General features: G+C 36.8%; 2 protein-coding genes across 7 annotated transcripts in view; one reads left to right on the top strand and one right to left on the bottom strand.

Annotated features, from left to right (window-relative positions):
- Positions 1–6,988: 6,988 nt before the first annotated feature.
- Positions 6,989–11,883, bottom strand: FBXO48 (F-box protein 48). 5 transcript variants are annotated; one of them, XM_074332086.2, is made up of 4 exons: positions 11,777–11,877; positions 10,152–10,201; positions 9,403–9,744; positions 6,989–8,939 (listed from the first exon to the last, which is right to left on the bottom strand). In XM_074332086.2, exons 1-4 carry the CDS (start codon positions 11,832–11,834, stop codon positions 8,736–8,738), a joined length of 654 nt encoding a protein of 217 aa, XP_074188187.2. In that variant the 5' UTR covers positions 11,835–11,877; the 3' UTR covers positions 6,989–8,735. The 5 variants fall into 5 exon arrangements, with proteins under 5 accessions (XP_074188187.2, XP_074188188.1, XP_074188190.1 ...); XM_074332087.2 differs by lacking the exon at positions 11,777–11,877 and adding an exon at positions 11,398–11,770; XM_074332089.2 differs by lacking the exon at positions 11,777–11,877 and adding an exon at positions 10,766–11,385.
- Positions 11,884–12,096: 213 nt separating this feature from the next.
- The window catches only part of APLF (aprataxin and PNKP like factor), an 82,354-nt gene continuing 76,346 nt past the window's right edge, over positions 12,097–18,104 (top strand). For both annotated transcript variants that reach the window (XM_019718313.3, XM_074332091.2), the window contains exon 1: positions 12,097–12,411. In XM_019718313.3, coding sequence (XP_019573872.3) covers positions 12,316–12,411 — 96 coding nt within the window. In that variant the 5' untranslated portion in view covers positions 12,097–12,315. The remainder of the gene's footprint in view (positions 12,412–18,104) is intronic.

Here is an 18,104-nt window from a genome sequence, read left to right as displayed (position 1 = left end):
TGAGCCTGAGCAGAGACTTAACTTACAATGTCACCACTTGTCAGCAGCCCTTTTCTGGTCCATGAGGAGTGTGGGGTTGGGAGGGGGATGGGACACTCTGTAAGACTTAATCTTGCTTATTAGGTGATTGGATAAAGAAGATGTGGTACATACATACAATGGAATACTACTCTGCCATAAAAAAGATGAAATACTGCCATTTATGACAACATGGATTGATCTTGAGATTATCATGTTAAGCAAAATAAGTCAAACAGAAAAAGCCAAGAACCATATGATTTCACTCATATGTGAGATATAAAACTGAAAGCAAAAAAGGAACAAGACAAACAAATAAAAACTCATAGACACAGACAAAATTTTAAGTGGTTACCAGAGAGTAAGGGGAGGGGAGGTAGAAGAGGGTAAAGGGAGTCAAATATGTGGGGCAGAAGGAGATTTGACTCTGGGTGAACACACAATACAAGATACAGATGATGAATTATAGAATTGTACACTTGACACCTATATAATTTTATTAACCAATGTCACCCCCATGAATGTAATTTAAAAAGTACTCCAGTTGTTAACTCAGGCTTAGCACATTGCTCAGTCTTTTGGGATTAGGGTTGCCATGTAAATTTGAATTTCAAATAAAACAATGAACTTTTTTTTTCAGACTAAGTATGTCCCCTGCAATATCTGGGACATACTTATACAAAAAATATGATTTGTTACCTAAAATTCAAATTTAACTGGGAATCCTGTATTTTTATTTGCTAAGTCTGGCCACCCTAATTGGAGTTCCTCCCTTCTTTTTCCTCTTTCCTTCCCCTTTCCTGGCATCCAGGCAGAGCAGGAAACCTAAGTAACAGCATAACGTCAGAAGTGAAGCCTGCAGCCCTCTATTCCTAACAGCCTTTCCTGAGCAGCCTCTTTCCAGTTTGGGCAGTAGCCACTCGTCTCAACTGCCTTTGTCCCTGTAATTTGCAGTCTATTCTCTTGGCAAGATCAGGACTCAGGGCATGTGGTCCTCCCGACTCTGGCCCACCTCAAGTCGCACTATCCTGGAGTGCCCTAACTCTGCAGCATCTTGTTTTTCTCCTGGTTTTGGCTGTCAATCCCACGGCTTCTGCTTTGGGGTCTGTTACCTTATTTCTCAACTATTTCTATAGCTCTCTCAAAGGGCATGGAAACTTTCTCAGACCTCCTGCATGTCCCACTGAGCTGAAAGAAACTTGGGGTTACCTCTCTCTCCATCCCTTTTAGAAGTCCAATTATGAATATATTAAACCTTTGCAAGACACCTCGTTTTATGGTGCTTTATTTTATTGCACTTCACAAATGTTGTGGTTTTTTTACAAATTGAAGGCAAGACCTTCCACCAGCAAAAAGATCACGACTAACTTTATTGCAACACTCGCTTTATTACGGTAGTCTGAAATTGAACCCACAGTATCTCCAAGGTATGCCTGTATTCTGAACTGTAGTCTCTAAATCCTTTTTTAAAAATTCTTTTTTCTCTCTGTGCTTCAGCTCCAGCATTTTTCTAGTGTTCTCTTTCTCAGCTCACAAATGCTCTTTTCTGCAATGTTCTAATCTGCTTAAACCTATGTATTGAGTTTTCTTTTCTGTTACTATACTTTTTAGTTGTAGAATTTCCACTTAGTTCATTTTTAGCCTCTAATTTTCTGGTAAAATTCTCCATCTTTATCTGTTTCCTTCATCTTTTCCTACATTTACCTGGACACATTAATCATAGTTATTTTGAAGTCCTTGTCAGCAAACTGCACTGACTAAATCCTGGTGACTTTGTTTTTCTTTCAGTCATTTAGTTCTGTCTTTTAGCATGCCTGCTGGGTTTTTATTGGATGCAGACATTGTATAGGAAAAACTGCAGAGGCTCCCGGTGATGTTATCTTCCTCTAGAGGTGATAAAAGCCCTGCTCTACACAAGGCAGAGGGATTTTTTTTTTTTTTTTAGTTAATTTTCAAGTAATTTTTCTACATCAGCATTTTATTTTTAAACATTTTGTATTAGTTTAAGGTGCACAAAACAATGTAATAGTTAGACGTTTATCATTTATATTCCTCACACAGTGAAACCTCCCTTCCTCCACCCACTACCCTTCTGACATCGCACACAGCCATTACATTTCCACTAATGCTGTGAATGTAATCAATAATGTCAGGATTTTGTAGGGTATCTGATGGACACTTGTCTCATTAGAGAGACCACCTCAGGGATGATGTAGATGCCTGATCACTGCACTGTACACTTGAAACTGAAGCTGAAGAATAATGAATGTCAACTACTATATATATATATGCATATACATATATATGTATGTGTGTGTATATATATACATATACATATATATGTATATGTGTATTATATATGTATATGTGTATTATATATATATATATAATATAATACACATATACATATATATGTATATGTATATATATATATATATATATATATATATATATATATATACATAGTTACAAGAGGCAGAGGGATTTGTTCACCGTAGTCAAATTAGGGATTTAGCTGAATTGAGGCTGGTGCCCTCCAAGGGTTTCAACTGAGACCCTAGGTTCTTCACCTGGGCTCCTGCTTCTGGCGGGTGCTCAGTTCTAATCACTGTCTCCTCAGCAGAGTGAGACTATGTACAAACTCCACTCTGCTTCTCAGAGGCTCTCTGCTTAGTTTCCTAGCCTCCAATCCCTCAGAGCTTCAGAATTTGGCAAATGTCTTAGGAATACTAGCCTTGTGTCAGACTTAGTTCTCTACCTCTCCCTTCTGGTTGAGCCCTGAAGTCTTCAATATTGTCTCTCCAGCCCTCCCGAAACCGCCACAGTTTTCCTGGATTCCCTTGCCCTCCTTCTGGACAAAGCCCAGATTCTCAGTTTTTTTGCATCACGCCTGGAATTGCCAAATGCTTCCAGGGAAAAGAAAACTACAGAATATCAGGTCATCGCTCCAGGTTCATCTTCTCCAGAATCTTGGTCCCTCTGGTCCTGGTGTGTCCACAGCAGTCCAATACCTTTAAGCAGATGTTTTCTGTTTTATGTATGGTTTTTCTACTTGTTCGAAGCAGTAGCATTGCTCTTATATATCCTTACTGTTTTTTTTCTATCAATTGCTGACAGAGGTGTGATTAAAATCTCCCACTGTGATTTTGAATTTCTCTACTTGTTTTTGTAAATTATGTGCATATTTTCATGCTATTAGATTAATATAAATTTGAAAAGCTATTTTAATTTTCATGGTGAATTGTGTCTTTCATTATTGTACAGTTTTAAAACATCTCTAGTAATGTGTTCTCCCTTAAAGTTAAATTTGTCTCATATTAATTAGATATGCCAACTTTTCTTTGGTTGGTGTTTGCATGGTATATAGTTTCCATTCTTTTACTTTAAACTTTTCTGTAGCCTTAAGTTTTGATGTGTACCTTATAAAATGAATATAGTTTTTTTTTTTTAAATCCCTTTAACTTTTCATTGGAGCATTTAGTGTATTTATATGAAATGTTGTTACAGATACATTGGGTTGCAATTGCCCATCTTACTATTTATTTTCTATTTATTCTGCTTGTACTATATTGCTTTCTCTGTCTTTTCTTGTCTTCCCTGCATTATATTTTATTACTTCATTTTACCTTGGTTGTTGTATATTAGCTTGGTAGTTATATATTCCTTTACTATTCTTTCAGGGTTTACCATAGAGATTACTTCAGATACCTTTAACTTTTTGAAGTACATCATTAATTGGCTCTTTTTACCCTCTTCTCAGACAATGCAAGAACCTTGAATTTTAACTCCATTTATCCCCTCCCTACTTATATGCCATTGTTATCCTGTATTTTAATTCTCTCTCTGTGTTAAACCCCACAGATTTTATTACCTTCTACTTGATATTCATTGAGATTTGTCCACGTATTTACCACTTTTCTTGCTCTCTGTTCTTTCCTATACTCCAACCAGATGAAATCTGGGAACATATTCCTTTTACCTTTTAAATATATTGAGTTCAAGTTTGTTAATGAAGAACTCTCCTTGTTTTTGTTTTCCTGAGCATGTCTTTGCTTCACTTTCCTTCTTGAAAAGTATTTCCCCTGGGTACAGAATTCTAGGTTGTTAGCTTTCTTCCTTTGAAAGTTTCTTTAAAGATAACATTTTTGTATTTTGGGTTCCATTATTCTTGTTAAGAAATGATTCAATTTAATTATTGCTCATCCATAGGTAGTCTCTTCGTTTTCTTTGACTGCTTTCATTTTTCTGTCTTTACTTTTCAGCAAATTTAGCTGATATAGCTTAGTAATGTATCTTCTATATGTCATATTTGCAGGTTGTATGGCATCTTGAACCTGTGATTTGAGGCCTTTCATCATTAAAAAGTTATCAACCACCATCGCTTCAAAATTACTTCTGCCTCATTCTATTCTTCCTCATTTTCTTGGACTCTAATTACACATACATTAGACCTTGTCATTTTATTATTAATGTTTTCCCACTGTCGTCTCCTCTGTATTCTTCATTCTTTTTCTCTCTTTGCTTCATTCTGGATTATTTTTTTTTTGTATCCATCTTCAGACTAATGTTTTCCCCTTTCTTCAGCTGGGTTTAATCTGCTTTTAAACCCATCTATTAATTCCTTAATATATCATTTTATTTTTTAGTTGTAAAATTTCCATTTGGCTCTTTTTATTATTTCAGTTCTCCGCTGAAGTTCTCAACATGCCTCTTATTACACTGATAGCCTTAAGCTTTGTTATTTTGGAGACTTCATCTGATAATTCCAACTGTAGATCTTTTCTGTCATCTGTTTTTCTGTTTGTTTCTGTTCGTTTTTCTATTGTTGTTTTCTGTTCATGTTATCATGCTTTCTTGTGATAATATGTTTGTAGAGATAATGTAAAACCTGAAATGTTGATATCTTCTTCCAGGGAGGTTTTTTGTTTGTTTGTGTTTTGCATCTGGCAGGTGTCTAGGGCATTAGTATTTGGGGTTTCTCTCAACCCAGTTCCAAAGATTGAGATGTTTTTAAGGATTTTCTATGAAGTCTTATGTATTTCTAGGTCACTCCCATCCCCAGGGTGCAGCCTTGGGTCCCAAACGTCAAGAAGGGAGATTATTAGGGTTACCAGCTTGTCTTAGTGAGTCCTGGATTCCACTCACTGTCCTTGTAGCTTGAGAGGCTTAAATAGATTTCAAAATCTATTTAATCTCTTAGATGCTCTCACAGAAATTGGCAAATGCACCCATGCAAGGTTCACCTCAATCATGGGTTTACCTCTCAAGTTCTCTTTCTTTTCCCAGATGCCGATCCAATATTTCTTTACTATCTTGTTAGCTCTCTGATGCCTTCAAGTAGATTAATTATTTTTCTGAGGTTTTTTTAAGTTGTCCTAAGTAGGAAGGCTTGTCAGAATTATCTGTTCTGCCATTAGCAGAAATGTAAGTTCTATGCATTTAATATTAATTTCCCCCCGAGTTTCCAGACATTTGTAATGGAAGACCCTCCTTGTTAGTCTTAGTCCTTCTTGTTGCTTCAATGTAAGAACTAACTGTCAAAATTATAAAAGGCATTATACTGGTTAAAAGCTCGACTAGTTTCTGAAGTCAAAGAGATTTGGGTTTAAATTGTGGTTTAACATCTTTTTGAAATTTATTTAATTTTAGATTGCCTGGAAAAGAATTTGGAGATGATTTTCCTGTGTTCTTTGAAAGTGTAATTAATTGTGAAGATGAAAGAAAGTAATGTCTATAAAACATTTGGGATAGGGAAATACTCTAGAAAAGGTTGTTGAAAAAAGAAATCTTGGCTTTATGGAAAATTATCCTTCTCAGTGGAGAGATTTGATGATTACTACCTCAGTCAAATATTCAGACTTACCCTCTAACACAGTAGAGCAATCAGACATTATGTGCTTCTTAATGTAATGCAATAAGAAGTATATTATTACATCACCTATGTAGAATACTTGCTAACTATGTTTTAACTGAATCAAATCATGAAGAGACAATCAGACAAATCAATTACAGAACATCCCATACGATAACGAACTTGAATTCTAACAACAACAACAAAAAAGGCCATGTCCTGAAAAACAAAACCAAAGGCAGGGACACTTTTGCTTAAAAGAGATTAAAGGTACATAAAAAAATATAGACATGTAAATTTTGTTTGGATCCTGAATTGGAAAAAAATAAACTATAAATCAACTTTGTCTATTGTTGATCTACTTTCATCTATTTGATGTTTTTGGTCTTTCAACTCTAAATAAAAATGTGTCATTTTCAATCTTATGCATTATTTTTTCTAATCCATATCCTGATGTTACTCCTCATCTCATTTTTGTTAATATTATTAGGGCATTTGAAGTTTTGGAGAGAGATATTATATAATGTCAAAGCAATGATGAAATCAAAATGGTTAGGGTATGTTGTATTTTTCAAATTAGGCTTATATATGTGAATATTCTAAGGTCTAAAGTTTATATTCATATATATTTTATTGATTATTATGTACTGGTCTAAGATTAGGTTATAAACCAGAAACAATTAAAAAAGAAGTTTCTAACTTTATTTTTAAAAATAATAGAACTTGAATTGATTCAATATTAAAAAAAACACTGGAAATTCCATGATACTCTATTCCAATAATCTTGCCTCTTTTACAAACTGTGTATACTCAACATACTATTTTATCTATGAGTAAGAGCACTCCTTTCATGCTACTCCACCCACTCACGTGCTCAGATGCTAATGGTTTGGTCTGATAAATATACATTTAATTCTAAGCCTATACCATAAAATTTATCACTGAGTTCCAAAACTTTCCTTTCAGCGTAGACTGTGCTTTTAGTCCATAACTTATAATACAAAGAATTATTTTAATGCAATACTACTACATAAACCAAACTAAAGATTATTCATATAACTTGTAAAAGTAATTATTGAGGTGACCCAATAATTGCAGGTAATAAGTGATACTTTTGGGTTAAGTGCATTTTCAAATGTTTATTAAAAAAAATAAAACAAAACATTCCTACTTTCCTATTTTTCTCTTACAGCTTTTGAGAAGACTAGAACAATTATTCATATATTAGCATTAATATTAAGTATCCCCATGTAGCTTATAGGTTGTACATTGCATTTCAATACAATCTTACCTTAACCATTAGTAATACAGTAAATTATTTTGTTATTATATAGTCTGGGTAAAATTAAAATAAATAATGCACAAATAATTTAATAAATCTTTATAGAATACCTACTATGTTCCAGACTTTAGAAACACAAAAATAAATAGTCCTTGACATTAAGAAGCTCACAGTCTTAAAGGGGACACAGACAAGTAAAGCAGACAATTTAATGTAGTATGACAGCTTTGAGAGTGGTAGGTACAAAGAACTGCAGGAACCTTAAGGAGGCCACTTAACCCAGAACGGTAAAAGTTAGGGATGGTTTCCAGGTCAAGATGATGAGTTTTACAAAAAAGACTGCCAAGAAAAGAATTAATGTTGGTGAGAGGAAGAACATTCCTATAGAGGGGAGTGCCAAATAGTCCGGAGACTGGACTGCCTGATCTTTAAGGCTTCTTCCAACTCTAAGAAAATAGTAAGACACAATCAATCACCTGCTTGAGACTACAAAGGAAATTTGTAGAGAGCGGGGCATCTTTTTGATAGTTGCTTATTTATTAAATACTGGTTTCCTGGATTCTTATTTTTCATGCTATACAGCATAATTTAAGAAGAAAATCCCATACTAACTAAAATGTTTTGTTGACACTTTCTACTATAGTGCTGACCACAGATTCAGAATGAACAATCTGGTATAGTGAATACTACTATATCGTCTACTTTTAAGAAAAAGAGAACAAAAGCTAAAATAAAGGTTCCTGGAAAGCTATAAACTTTAATACAGTCAGGTTTTTAGGGTTCTCTAAAACAATATTTTTCTTTTGAATATAGGGAAAACAAAAAAGCTGTCCTTTTGGGTATCCTTCAGTAGGACACTAGATGGTGCTACGAGGCTGTCAGAAAGAAAGTGAGGTTTACTAAGAAAAATAGTGCAGTTCTGATGTAGTTAAGTGTTCTGAAAACTCTCCATATATTTTCAGTCCCTGAGAGCAATGCCAGGTCTATTGGCAAATAATGGGATCCTTAATCTCACAAATTTTAGCCCTATGGTCAGGTTAATTTGAAACTAAATCACAAATTTAGCACATTTTAAAATGGTTTCAATGTTTGACAATTCCATCTAATTCCACTGAAATGGAAATTTTAGTTATTTGAAATAGAAATTTATTATACATTTAAACATATTGTTATTAATTTCATTTAAATAAGTCTCCCCAGGAGCCTAGTTATACCTACAACTTAAAGAATCTCTAAGTTAATTTCTTCAAATGGGTTCCAAAATTTTTGAATTATCATTAAGCAGAAAATACCAATCAAACTCTCTTATTATTAAAGCACCACAATATATTAAAACATATACATGAAATAATACATTTTGGAATTACTCTATTAGCATTGTATTTCTTATATAAATAATATTTCATGATTTTTTCACATTACAGTAAAACCAGAAAAATACTTTTTTCTAAAGTGTCAAGTAAAAACAGACTTTACTTTTATAATATTTTCTACTTAGTTTTCTTTTAAATGTTAAATATTTAAAAAGGTGAACAAAAAAATGAATAAAGCTGTATCTTTTGCAATCTCAGAGTCATTTTAGTTTTAAACTCTCAAAGTTATGAGATCTGCTTGTGATTTTTCTGCATATCTTTTCAGTTCTGCTTCTAGAATTTCCCCCCATGTTTCTACATCCATCGGGTACATGATTTTTTCTGGTAGGCTAACAGGAGAACATATGTTGCTGTATCTTCCACTTAGCCATTCAAGTTTCACTTTACTCTTCTGGTAATTCCTCAGTAGTGTGTCCTGAAAGAGGTAAAACCATCATCGTCAAAGAATGTAGTAGGTGGTTGGTTAGTGAGTTTGCTTGAAACCAGAGAAGCTGATTGACAGGGCTAAAAAGATTAAGTATTTTGATATGCACATATACTAATAAATGTGTGTGTGTGTGCGTGTGTGTGTGTGTGTGTGTGTGTGTGTGTGTGTGTAGCACCAGAGTTTGCTGGGGTTTTGGATAATGTGGAGTGAAAAGAAGTAGCCACTATCCTTCTGATTAACAGACAAAAATGCCCAAATTTAGGATTTAAAAAATGTAAAAGATAGATAGTGTGTTTTGCAGGAACAGAATAATTCACCAAGTTCAAAAGCCAACACACTCTGTATGTCATTCTGTATATGAAATCCTAACTCTTTCAAATAGAAGGTAGAGTTGGTTCAAACCTACCACCAGATTGTTAAGAACACTGCTGACCACAAAAAGGAAACTTACCCTCCAGGAAAAACCACTTTTTCGATCGTCATCTATTTCTCTTTTGCACACAACTCTCACAGCCAAGCAATGAGGCTCCCATAAGGAGTCATTGTCTCTTACTACGGAATTCCACCTCTTGCATGTCATTGAAGCCCTGCACAAACTCCGCATGTCCAGCTGACTGAAAATTTGTACGTAAAGCTCATCGGGTAGCTGTTCAAAAAACTTATTTTGATACTCTTTGTTTTCCTTCTCAGCATCCAAAGAGTTCAATCCTATGTCAGAAACTCTTGAATTATTGTTCCTCTTCAAGTTCTTCTGCATAGCTTGATGTTTTAGTAAATTATCCTCATATGTAACCTAAAATGCAGAGTTTAAACATACTTAGTCTCTTCAGGTAAGATTACAGAACCCACTTTCTGGGAATGATTTAAAGAACTTTAACTTTCTCTACTTGAGATTCTCAATCTGTAAAATGGGTCCAATGATACTCCTCTTGTGTGCTCTTGCAAGGATTAACAGGGGTAACATGTAAACCATCTACCCTCACATCCGAATTACACATTGGAGGCACCCAATGCATGTTACTTCTCTTCTTTTTAAACGTATTTTTAGTAAAAGGGTTTGTCTCTAAACATTAGCTTTTCCGCTCCCAAAGAACATTGTCTAAAAAAGAGAAGTGATTCTTCACAGACTATAATTTATCGAGTTTAGTAGAAATGACTATTGTGAAAACACATTTGACTCCAAATATTTATTGAAAATACCTTTGGAATGCAGACTGGTGCAGTCGTTATGGAAGGCAGTGTGGAGGTTCCTAAAAAAATTACGAATAGAATTACCATATGACCCAGCAATCCCTCTCCTGAATTCAATTCTATTAAACTCCTGAACACTTGGTGTCTGTGGGAGCTGATGCCTTGTCATTAAGTTCTTTATCTGCAATTTGTGATTTAATCATAAACCTGATGGACATTTAGTAGTTTATATAAGAATTGTGTATATATTTGTACCTAATGGGTAGATGCAAACCTTTGACATAAACACTATCTGAAATGGACAAGAGGTTGAGGTCAGTGTCATAATGACACAAAGTCTCAAATATTCTATTCAGTTATAAGATTAGCGTTTTAGAAATAGCCTCTTGAAGCTACCTACATACATAGTTAATTATGAACCAAGGATAATAGTCACTGAGGGCATCAAGCAACAGTAACTAAGAGCTATAAACAATGTTTATAATTCAAAAAGGTGTAGCATTTGACTAAAGATTTAAAGTCCCGTTTCAGCTAATTTACCTAAGGTACATGGTGTAGGCTTCTGAAATCAATGGAAAACATGGAGCTATTTTTGCACATAAAGATAGCTTATACTTACTTACAATCAGTTTATTCCATTTTGCACTTCCTAATACGGAGTGGTGGTTTCGGAGGAGGAGCTTGAGATACAGCTAAAAACTTCTTTTAACTTAGCTCAGGACAATTCCCCTTTCTAGATTAGCTCCTCAACCTGTATTTCTGGATTTGCCAAGACCAATTGCTCCCATTCATTTGGTTGTGCATGATCCAAATTAACTATGGCGGTTGGAACTTTAATGTCTGTCAGTGTTCATCAGAGGACTTCCTCTTGAGGTTTTGGGGGAGACAGCAAACTGTACAAACAAGTTCAGGAGTCAACCGCAAGTTTTTGCCAGGCACCGCCCCTCTCTCATCATCAATACAAACCAAAGCCAAACTACCATATTCTTGAAAAGACTCCTTTTAGTAGAACGTTATTGTTTGTTTGTTACTACTCCCATGATCTCAGTGGGGAATAAAATTCGTCCTCTCCGTTACAGTTACTCCACAGAAGACAGATGAAGGCTTTCGAATCTAACAATCGGGGGTGCCTTGGTGAGGTTCCTAAAACCCCAGTGGGCATCTTTCTTCTTCTAAATCCAATTTTGCCTGGATGCCTGCAAAACTATCCCTCTTCTGTCTCTTTTTTAGGAACCAAGCCGCGCTGCCAAATTACCTCTAGTTAGGGAAGAGCTCGCCCCAGGTGTCACACGGAGGGAGGGATCCGGAGGTAGCTCAGACCTGACCGCGGGGAGGTCTGAGGAACCGGAGGCAGCTCGGACCTCCCGGCTCTCAGGGGGCCCCTAACCTGTCCAGACCCCTCAGGTCGGAAAGAATGACCCCGAGTCCCATCTGAGCCACCCTTCTTGCGTGCGTCGCCCAGGCTGCAGCTGCCGGAGTTCAAAGAACACGGGGCACTGACAAATGAACAATAACAACTCTGAACACCGACTGTCATTTCAGGTCCGCGCCGCTGAGCAGAGGTTGCAATGGCGCTGGGTCCGGGCCCCCGAGCTTGCCAGCCCGATGTCAGCGGGAAGGGAAGACCCTCCTACCTGCTGGGCTCTGGCAGCCTCTTCTCCGGAGGTTTACACCCTCTGGCTTTTGAGTCATTCCACACACACAGTGCCTCTGATTCCACCCACCCTAGCCCCACCTCTTGTTGACTCGGATTTCGCGCAGGCGTAGAGAGCAGCGCGCATTTCCTTTTGGGTTTGGTAGTTTTATCAGGGGGCCTCAGCTCGGCAACGGAGGAGAAGGAAGGCGCTATGGACTACAAGGTCCGGCGTCCTCCAAGCCGGGAGGGCGGAGAGAATGGTGGGGGGTGGTCTTAACCGGGGCTTTTAAACATTAGTTTGCGGAAGTGTGATAGGGGAATCCCCGAGTGCGTCACGGGTCGGAGTGGCGGGGCGGGGCTGGGGAGCCGGTCGCTGGGGTTCCCTACTGCGCCGGGACTCGGCGAGCCCGAGCCGAATCTTTGCTCTCCTCCCCTTGTGTTTTTCCCGGGCGCCTTTGTAGGCCCCGCGCGTGGCCAGGGAAGGCGGAAACGGTTGCGGGGATCGTCTCCTTGCGAAGGGGCCTAAGCCTCGCCGCCATGTCCGGGGGCTTTGAGCTGCAGCCGCAGGACGGCGGACCCCGGCTGGCGCTGGCGCCCGGGGAGACGGTGATTGGCCGCGGGCCGCTGCTGGGAGTAAGTGTGGCAGGGGGCTGGGCAAGACCCGCAGAGCCGTGCAAGGCCCTTGCTGGCTCCTGAGGCCCAACTCCCCATCCTGGCCTGATTCCCCACCACGCCAGCCCTGCCTGTCTGGATTTTAGAAGTTTGGGGGCTACACGTTTTTCACTCAACTTGAATCAACTCACAAACGTTTCCTTATGTTGCTTTTACAAAGCAACTGATCAGTGTTATCATCATTATAATCTTACCCAGAGGTGGGCAAACTTGGCCCAAACCAGCCTGCTTTGGTATGGGCCCGAGTACGAAGAATGATTTTTAACTTTTAAAATGTAAAGGAAAACAACAACCTATTTGCCTTTCATGGAGAATAATTGCTCCACAGGCGGTGAATATTGTCCGTTGGCCTGACAAGCCACAATATTTACAGTAGTATCTGGCCCTTTACAGAAAAAGTTTGCCAACCTCTGATTTTATCTTTTATAGAATACTTTCTTTTAAGCTTTTGGCCTCTTTTGTCGGAATGCACGGCCTTACTTTTATTGTAATAGTCTTTTTGAGTCATATCAGTAGCTAACCCTTATGTAGTGTGTAGTAAAAACCATGAGTTAGGTCATTGTTCAGATGAGAAAATTGAGCTACAGATGGGTTATTTAAAGGGCACACATAAGCTTTTGGACACATAGTGCCACTAGGCTATGTATTTATTCTCTACCTTCTTTGGCATGTTTAGTAGGAGTTAGGAAGTTGGCCTGTTTAAGTTTGGAGTTTTATAGATCTGTCTATATATGTATATGTATATTGTTTTCTTGACATTCAGCATTTCTTTTTCAGTGCCCAGTTTGTGCAACACGTTTGTAGATCCTAGCACTGTGGGGCATGCAAATATGAATGAGACATGGGTCCCAGCCCTCTAGGAGTTTTCTCTTGGACTGTGGAGACAAATCTGTAGTGAGCTAATGACAGGGAGTAAGGAGTATGGACAATTTATTATCCTGGTTCACAGCAGTGTCTAAATGGAACCATTGGTGTTAACCTTGGGATCCTTCTCTAAGCAGGAAAAGGAGTGGGCATTCAAAGTTGTAATTAGGAAGTCAGTTCTAAAGAGGGGTGTGTGTGTGTGTGTGTGTGTGTGTGTACATATATGTATATGTAGTAAGGTTAATTAAGAAAGTTGAAGTATACCTGCTATTTATTTATTTTTTTTGCTGGGCAAGTAATTACTTAAATGTTTAAATAACATTATGATTTTTCTCCTGAACATTTGAAGGAACTGCCTGGGGCGGGGTGGGAGGCGGTTTGCTTTCTCCTCCCTTCCCTTTCTCTCTCTTTATCTAAGTTAGAAACTTAAGTATGTGCTTCATCTAGAAATCTTTTGACTGGTGACTAAAAAGTTTTGATTTGCTTAACAAATTGTATCACCAACACAGAGTACTATAGATCTGGTTAAAAGATCAACGTTGTAGGCTTATGTTTTATCAACATGCCAACAGGTTCTAGACCTTTTTATTATTTATAGCTTGATCTTTTGTGTTACAGGTTTGTTAGTGTGAGATGAGCCTATTGGGTTTCTGGTTTTGAAAATGGTAAGGACTAGAAAGTCAAGTATCTGGTCTGGATTTTGCTTTTCCTTTTCAAATAATCATTCAGTGATGAGATTCTATTGCCAAGTTTGGCAGATATTAGAAGTGGTTATGAACGATACCCTCCACACATTGAAGGAAAATTTTGAAGTGCAAACAAATCATCTTGAGGTTTTTAAGAATTTGGAGCTGACAGAGGTATGAGTTTCTTCTCTGCAGTGGTTAAACCCAACATGAGGGCGGTTTTTTCAAACAACAGCAATTTCAGTCAGGATTCTTTTTCTTTTCTTTCTTTTTTCTTTTTTTGGTAGGGTGAGAGAGAGCAAAGACTTAGTTCTAAGTGGGAAAACTCAGGAATTTCATTGTAAATTAGTATCCATCTGAAATGATTAATTATAATAAGGATGATTTTTGAGCTCTTACTTAACTAGCCATGTTTTTTGGAGACAAGTTTCACAAAACTATGGCCCCACAAGCATACAGGTTTATAATTTCAACATGTAAAACAGTCTTAGTGGTAAAACAATTTGACAAGGAGAATGTCTTTATGTCTTTACAATGGCAGGAAAACACTTATAGATAACAGAGCAGAGTGAGTTTAATTTTACTGTGCCCTTTGCTTTAGTGTGAGTCATCAGCAAACCCAAGGTCATTGTTTACTTACTAGGTTGTAATTCTGTCATGATCTGTACAATTAAAAGGGTTTACAGCAGGATGAATCTCCAGGGAATTATTATCCTGGGTGAAAACAGCCAATCCCAAAGGTTATGTATTATATGATTTCATTTACATGACATTATTGAAATGACAAAATTATAAAAATGGAGAACAGGCTAGTGGTTGCAGGGGCTAAGGAAGGGGGGAGGACAGCAGGAGGGAATTGGGTATGGCTATAAAACAGCAACCAAGGGGATTTTTGTGGTGATGGAAATGTTTATAGCTCAACCTTACAATATCAATATTTGATTGTGATAGTTTTGCAAGCTGTTACTGCAGGAGGAAACTGGGTAAATGGTGTGAGAGATCTTTATTATCGATTTCAACTAGATGTGAATCTACAACTATCTTAAATAAATTTAATTAGAAAGAAGATTTTTACAATATAGCATCTCAAGCAACAGAGTACCTTTAGGCCAAACTATTGCTTTATGGTTTTTCTTTAATTAAAGCTGAAAAGTTATTATGCTCTTAAGTGAAAACTACAGTTTCTGATTTCAAATTGTCCTCATTCTGTTTTGGTAGCAGGGATTATATGACATTCCTTTATGAGCTATTTTCCTTGAAGGAACTAGGACAGTGCCAGGTGTCTATCTAGTATCTTCCTAAAGGCAGGTGCTGTTGAATCTACTGCTTTAACTAAAAAGAGAAGACGCCCTGTTAGGAGTGGGTTAGTGACGAGCTTTCATATGGACTCTTCAGGTGGCTTCAGGTCACCACTTGCTGTAAGTGTCCCACAAAGTTTGCGCAAAAAAAAAAAATTTAAAAAAAAAAAAAAAAAAAAAAAAAATATATATATATATATATATATATATATATATATATATATAATTTTTCCCTCTAAATCAGTGTCTCCAAATTACCATCTGCCATGTACTACTTAACCTGAATATGCCATTTTTTCATATGCCTCCATACCTCTGTCCTAGCTCCTTTCTCTGGTAATTTGATTCTGTAGGTAATATCTGGATATCTCTATTTTTAAAAGACTATTTTGAATATCTGTATTTTGAAGACGATTCTGTTGCAAAACCAGAGTTAAAAACTACTTCTAGACACACTATGAAGAATGCCTGGCACAGAATAGGTCTTTAAGAAATGTCTGCTGAACTGGACAAAATAAGTAACCATTCAGACAATAGAATTACCGAAGTCCCAAGTGGGGATTTAAACCCAGTTTTGGTTTTCCTAAGCTCTGCTATGTTTTCACTCACTATGTTGTCTCTATCATAATATATTAATGTTGAGGATGATGTTCTCACATGTGTGTTGCGTGGGTTATGCGAGCAGCATTGCAAGACAAACAGGTTGGGTGAGTTGAAATTTCCATGGCATGAAGTTAGTACAATGCATCATATTTGGCTAACAATTCAGCAACCTTGAATTAGGAGCTCAGAAGTATTGGATTTTACTTTTAGAAATCTGATCCATATTTCATCAGTATTGTGGATTAATAGGTGTCTGTGAGGTAGCTTGATAATCTTAGTACAATTTACACCATTATTCTTACGGGAAAGTATATTCACAGATTTCAAAAACCACTTCATGTCTAGTATATTAGTAACCTTTTCTTCTTTTTAAATTGGAGTCTGCCTGGAGAGCCTCTGGCTAAAATCAAGTTCATTTCTTCAAACTCATTCTTTCTTAATACCAGAAATTGGACTTTGGTACATTCCAAGTGTAGTAATAGACAACTTGTATCAACTAACTTTTGCTCTATTAAGGAATAGGACCAACTTAGTACTGTCTAATGTTATGGCAGAGTCTCAGTGTCGCTGATTTGAGCTTTGGAGTGTATGTTGGACCTGATACTGGTAAGCACTCTAGACAAGAACATTTTATGGTTTGTCGACTGATTAGCAGTAACCAGTCTCTATTCAATTCAGCTCTTAATTTTAGATTTTATTTACTTTACACACACACAAAGTTTGAGGAAATAATTTTATGCAAATTATGCCAAAAATAGATCCCATGCTTCTTTAGTTTGTGCATTTTCAAATAATACAGCCTCAAATCCCATACCAGATGATTTTCTGTTTTTCTCTACCATGAAAGTTCAAATTTGTCTATTTTTTATTTGTTGCCGATAAAGCAAACTAGATAATCTTGTGTGAAAGCACTATACATTGTATTACACAAGAAGATTTTTATTATCTTAGCCCTTGGTGTATTATGTAGTTTATACTGAAAAAACAAACAAACAAATCTTACCTCTTCTCTGAAAAAGCAAACAAATCTTACCTCTTCTCTGTTTTTACATTTTTCAGTAAATATTATATATAGGCAAAAATGAAATGAAAGACACCATTCTGTTCTGTTTCGGAATCCAGTAGCTTTTCTGCTTTTCCTTTATTCAGGTTTGTTTTTTATTTTTAGAATTTTGGAAATAATAAATCGGTTAGAGACTTTGATTCAAAACCTTTAAACATTTTTGCTAAGAATGTCTTCATTTTGTTTGATGTCAATAAATGCCAAAAATAAATATTTGGCAAAGAAATCACAAACACTTCTTTTATGTTTTCATGTCTTTATCTTCTGGCACAAACTTCATGTCTTAAAAAATGGGGGAAAGATTTGAACATACATCATAATACATGGAACATTCAATTCAAACCCAGAAAATCCAAGATAAGGGATCCACACTGTGTCAATACAAAAGTGTTATAAAACAGAGAGCTCTGTCCCCATTCAAGAAACAATATGAAGAATTCAAGTAAAAGGGTATTTTTCTGTAGTGTCTGAAGAAAAACTGCTACTGTCTTACCTGCTGCTGACAAATATAGGAGTGATTTCACCATTATCTTTCAGCTTATGTATTCTTCAGGGTTTCTTTTCTGAATTCTATCCATGTGATATGAAATTCTTTTAATACTAAAGGAAGTTTTTGTTGTTGAGTGCTCAATATAGTTAGCATTTGTGTTTAATATTCCTTCTGTAACTGGCCAAGCATCAATTAATTTGTTACTAGGTGTCCAGGATCAATATAACAGTTGTTAGAGTAATGGGTATTAATCATAATTATTTTTGGCTGCAAGTAACAGGAATGTGCTTATGGCAGCTTAATCAGATAGATTTGTTTCTTCTGTAATAGAGAATCTCGGGCCATCAGTCAGGGCTGGCACAGCTACTCAAGGAATGGGCTTTTCTGTGCTCCTCCATGGTCATCCTTTGCATGTGGCTCTCATGTCTGTAGTCATAAGAAGGCTATGTAACTTGAGATGTCACATTTACTCAGGAAGTTAAGAAAGGCAGAGGGCAAAAGGTGCATGCCAGTTGAGCGCAGTCCTTTTTATCAGGAAGATGATAATCTTTCCAGAAGCTCTACTCTGTTTTGAATGTAGATGTTGTTGTTTTGTTCAGGTATAGTGAGGGCAACCAATCAGGAGATGATTGCCATGGGAAAGATAATTT

This window comes from Rhinolophus sinicus, chromosome 2, assembly GCF_057876585.1.
Source record: "Rhinolophus sinicus isolate RSI-liver-muscle chromosome 2, RSI-T2T, whole genome shotgun sequence".
NCBI lineage: Eukaryota > Metazoa > Chordata > Mammalia > Chiroptera > Rhinolophidae > Rhinolophus > Rhinolophus sinicus.
Note: the sequence above shows the minus strand (reverse complement) of the source record. Positions and strands in the feature narration are given on the sequence as shown.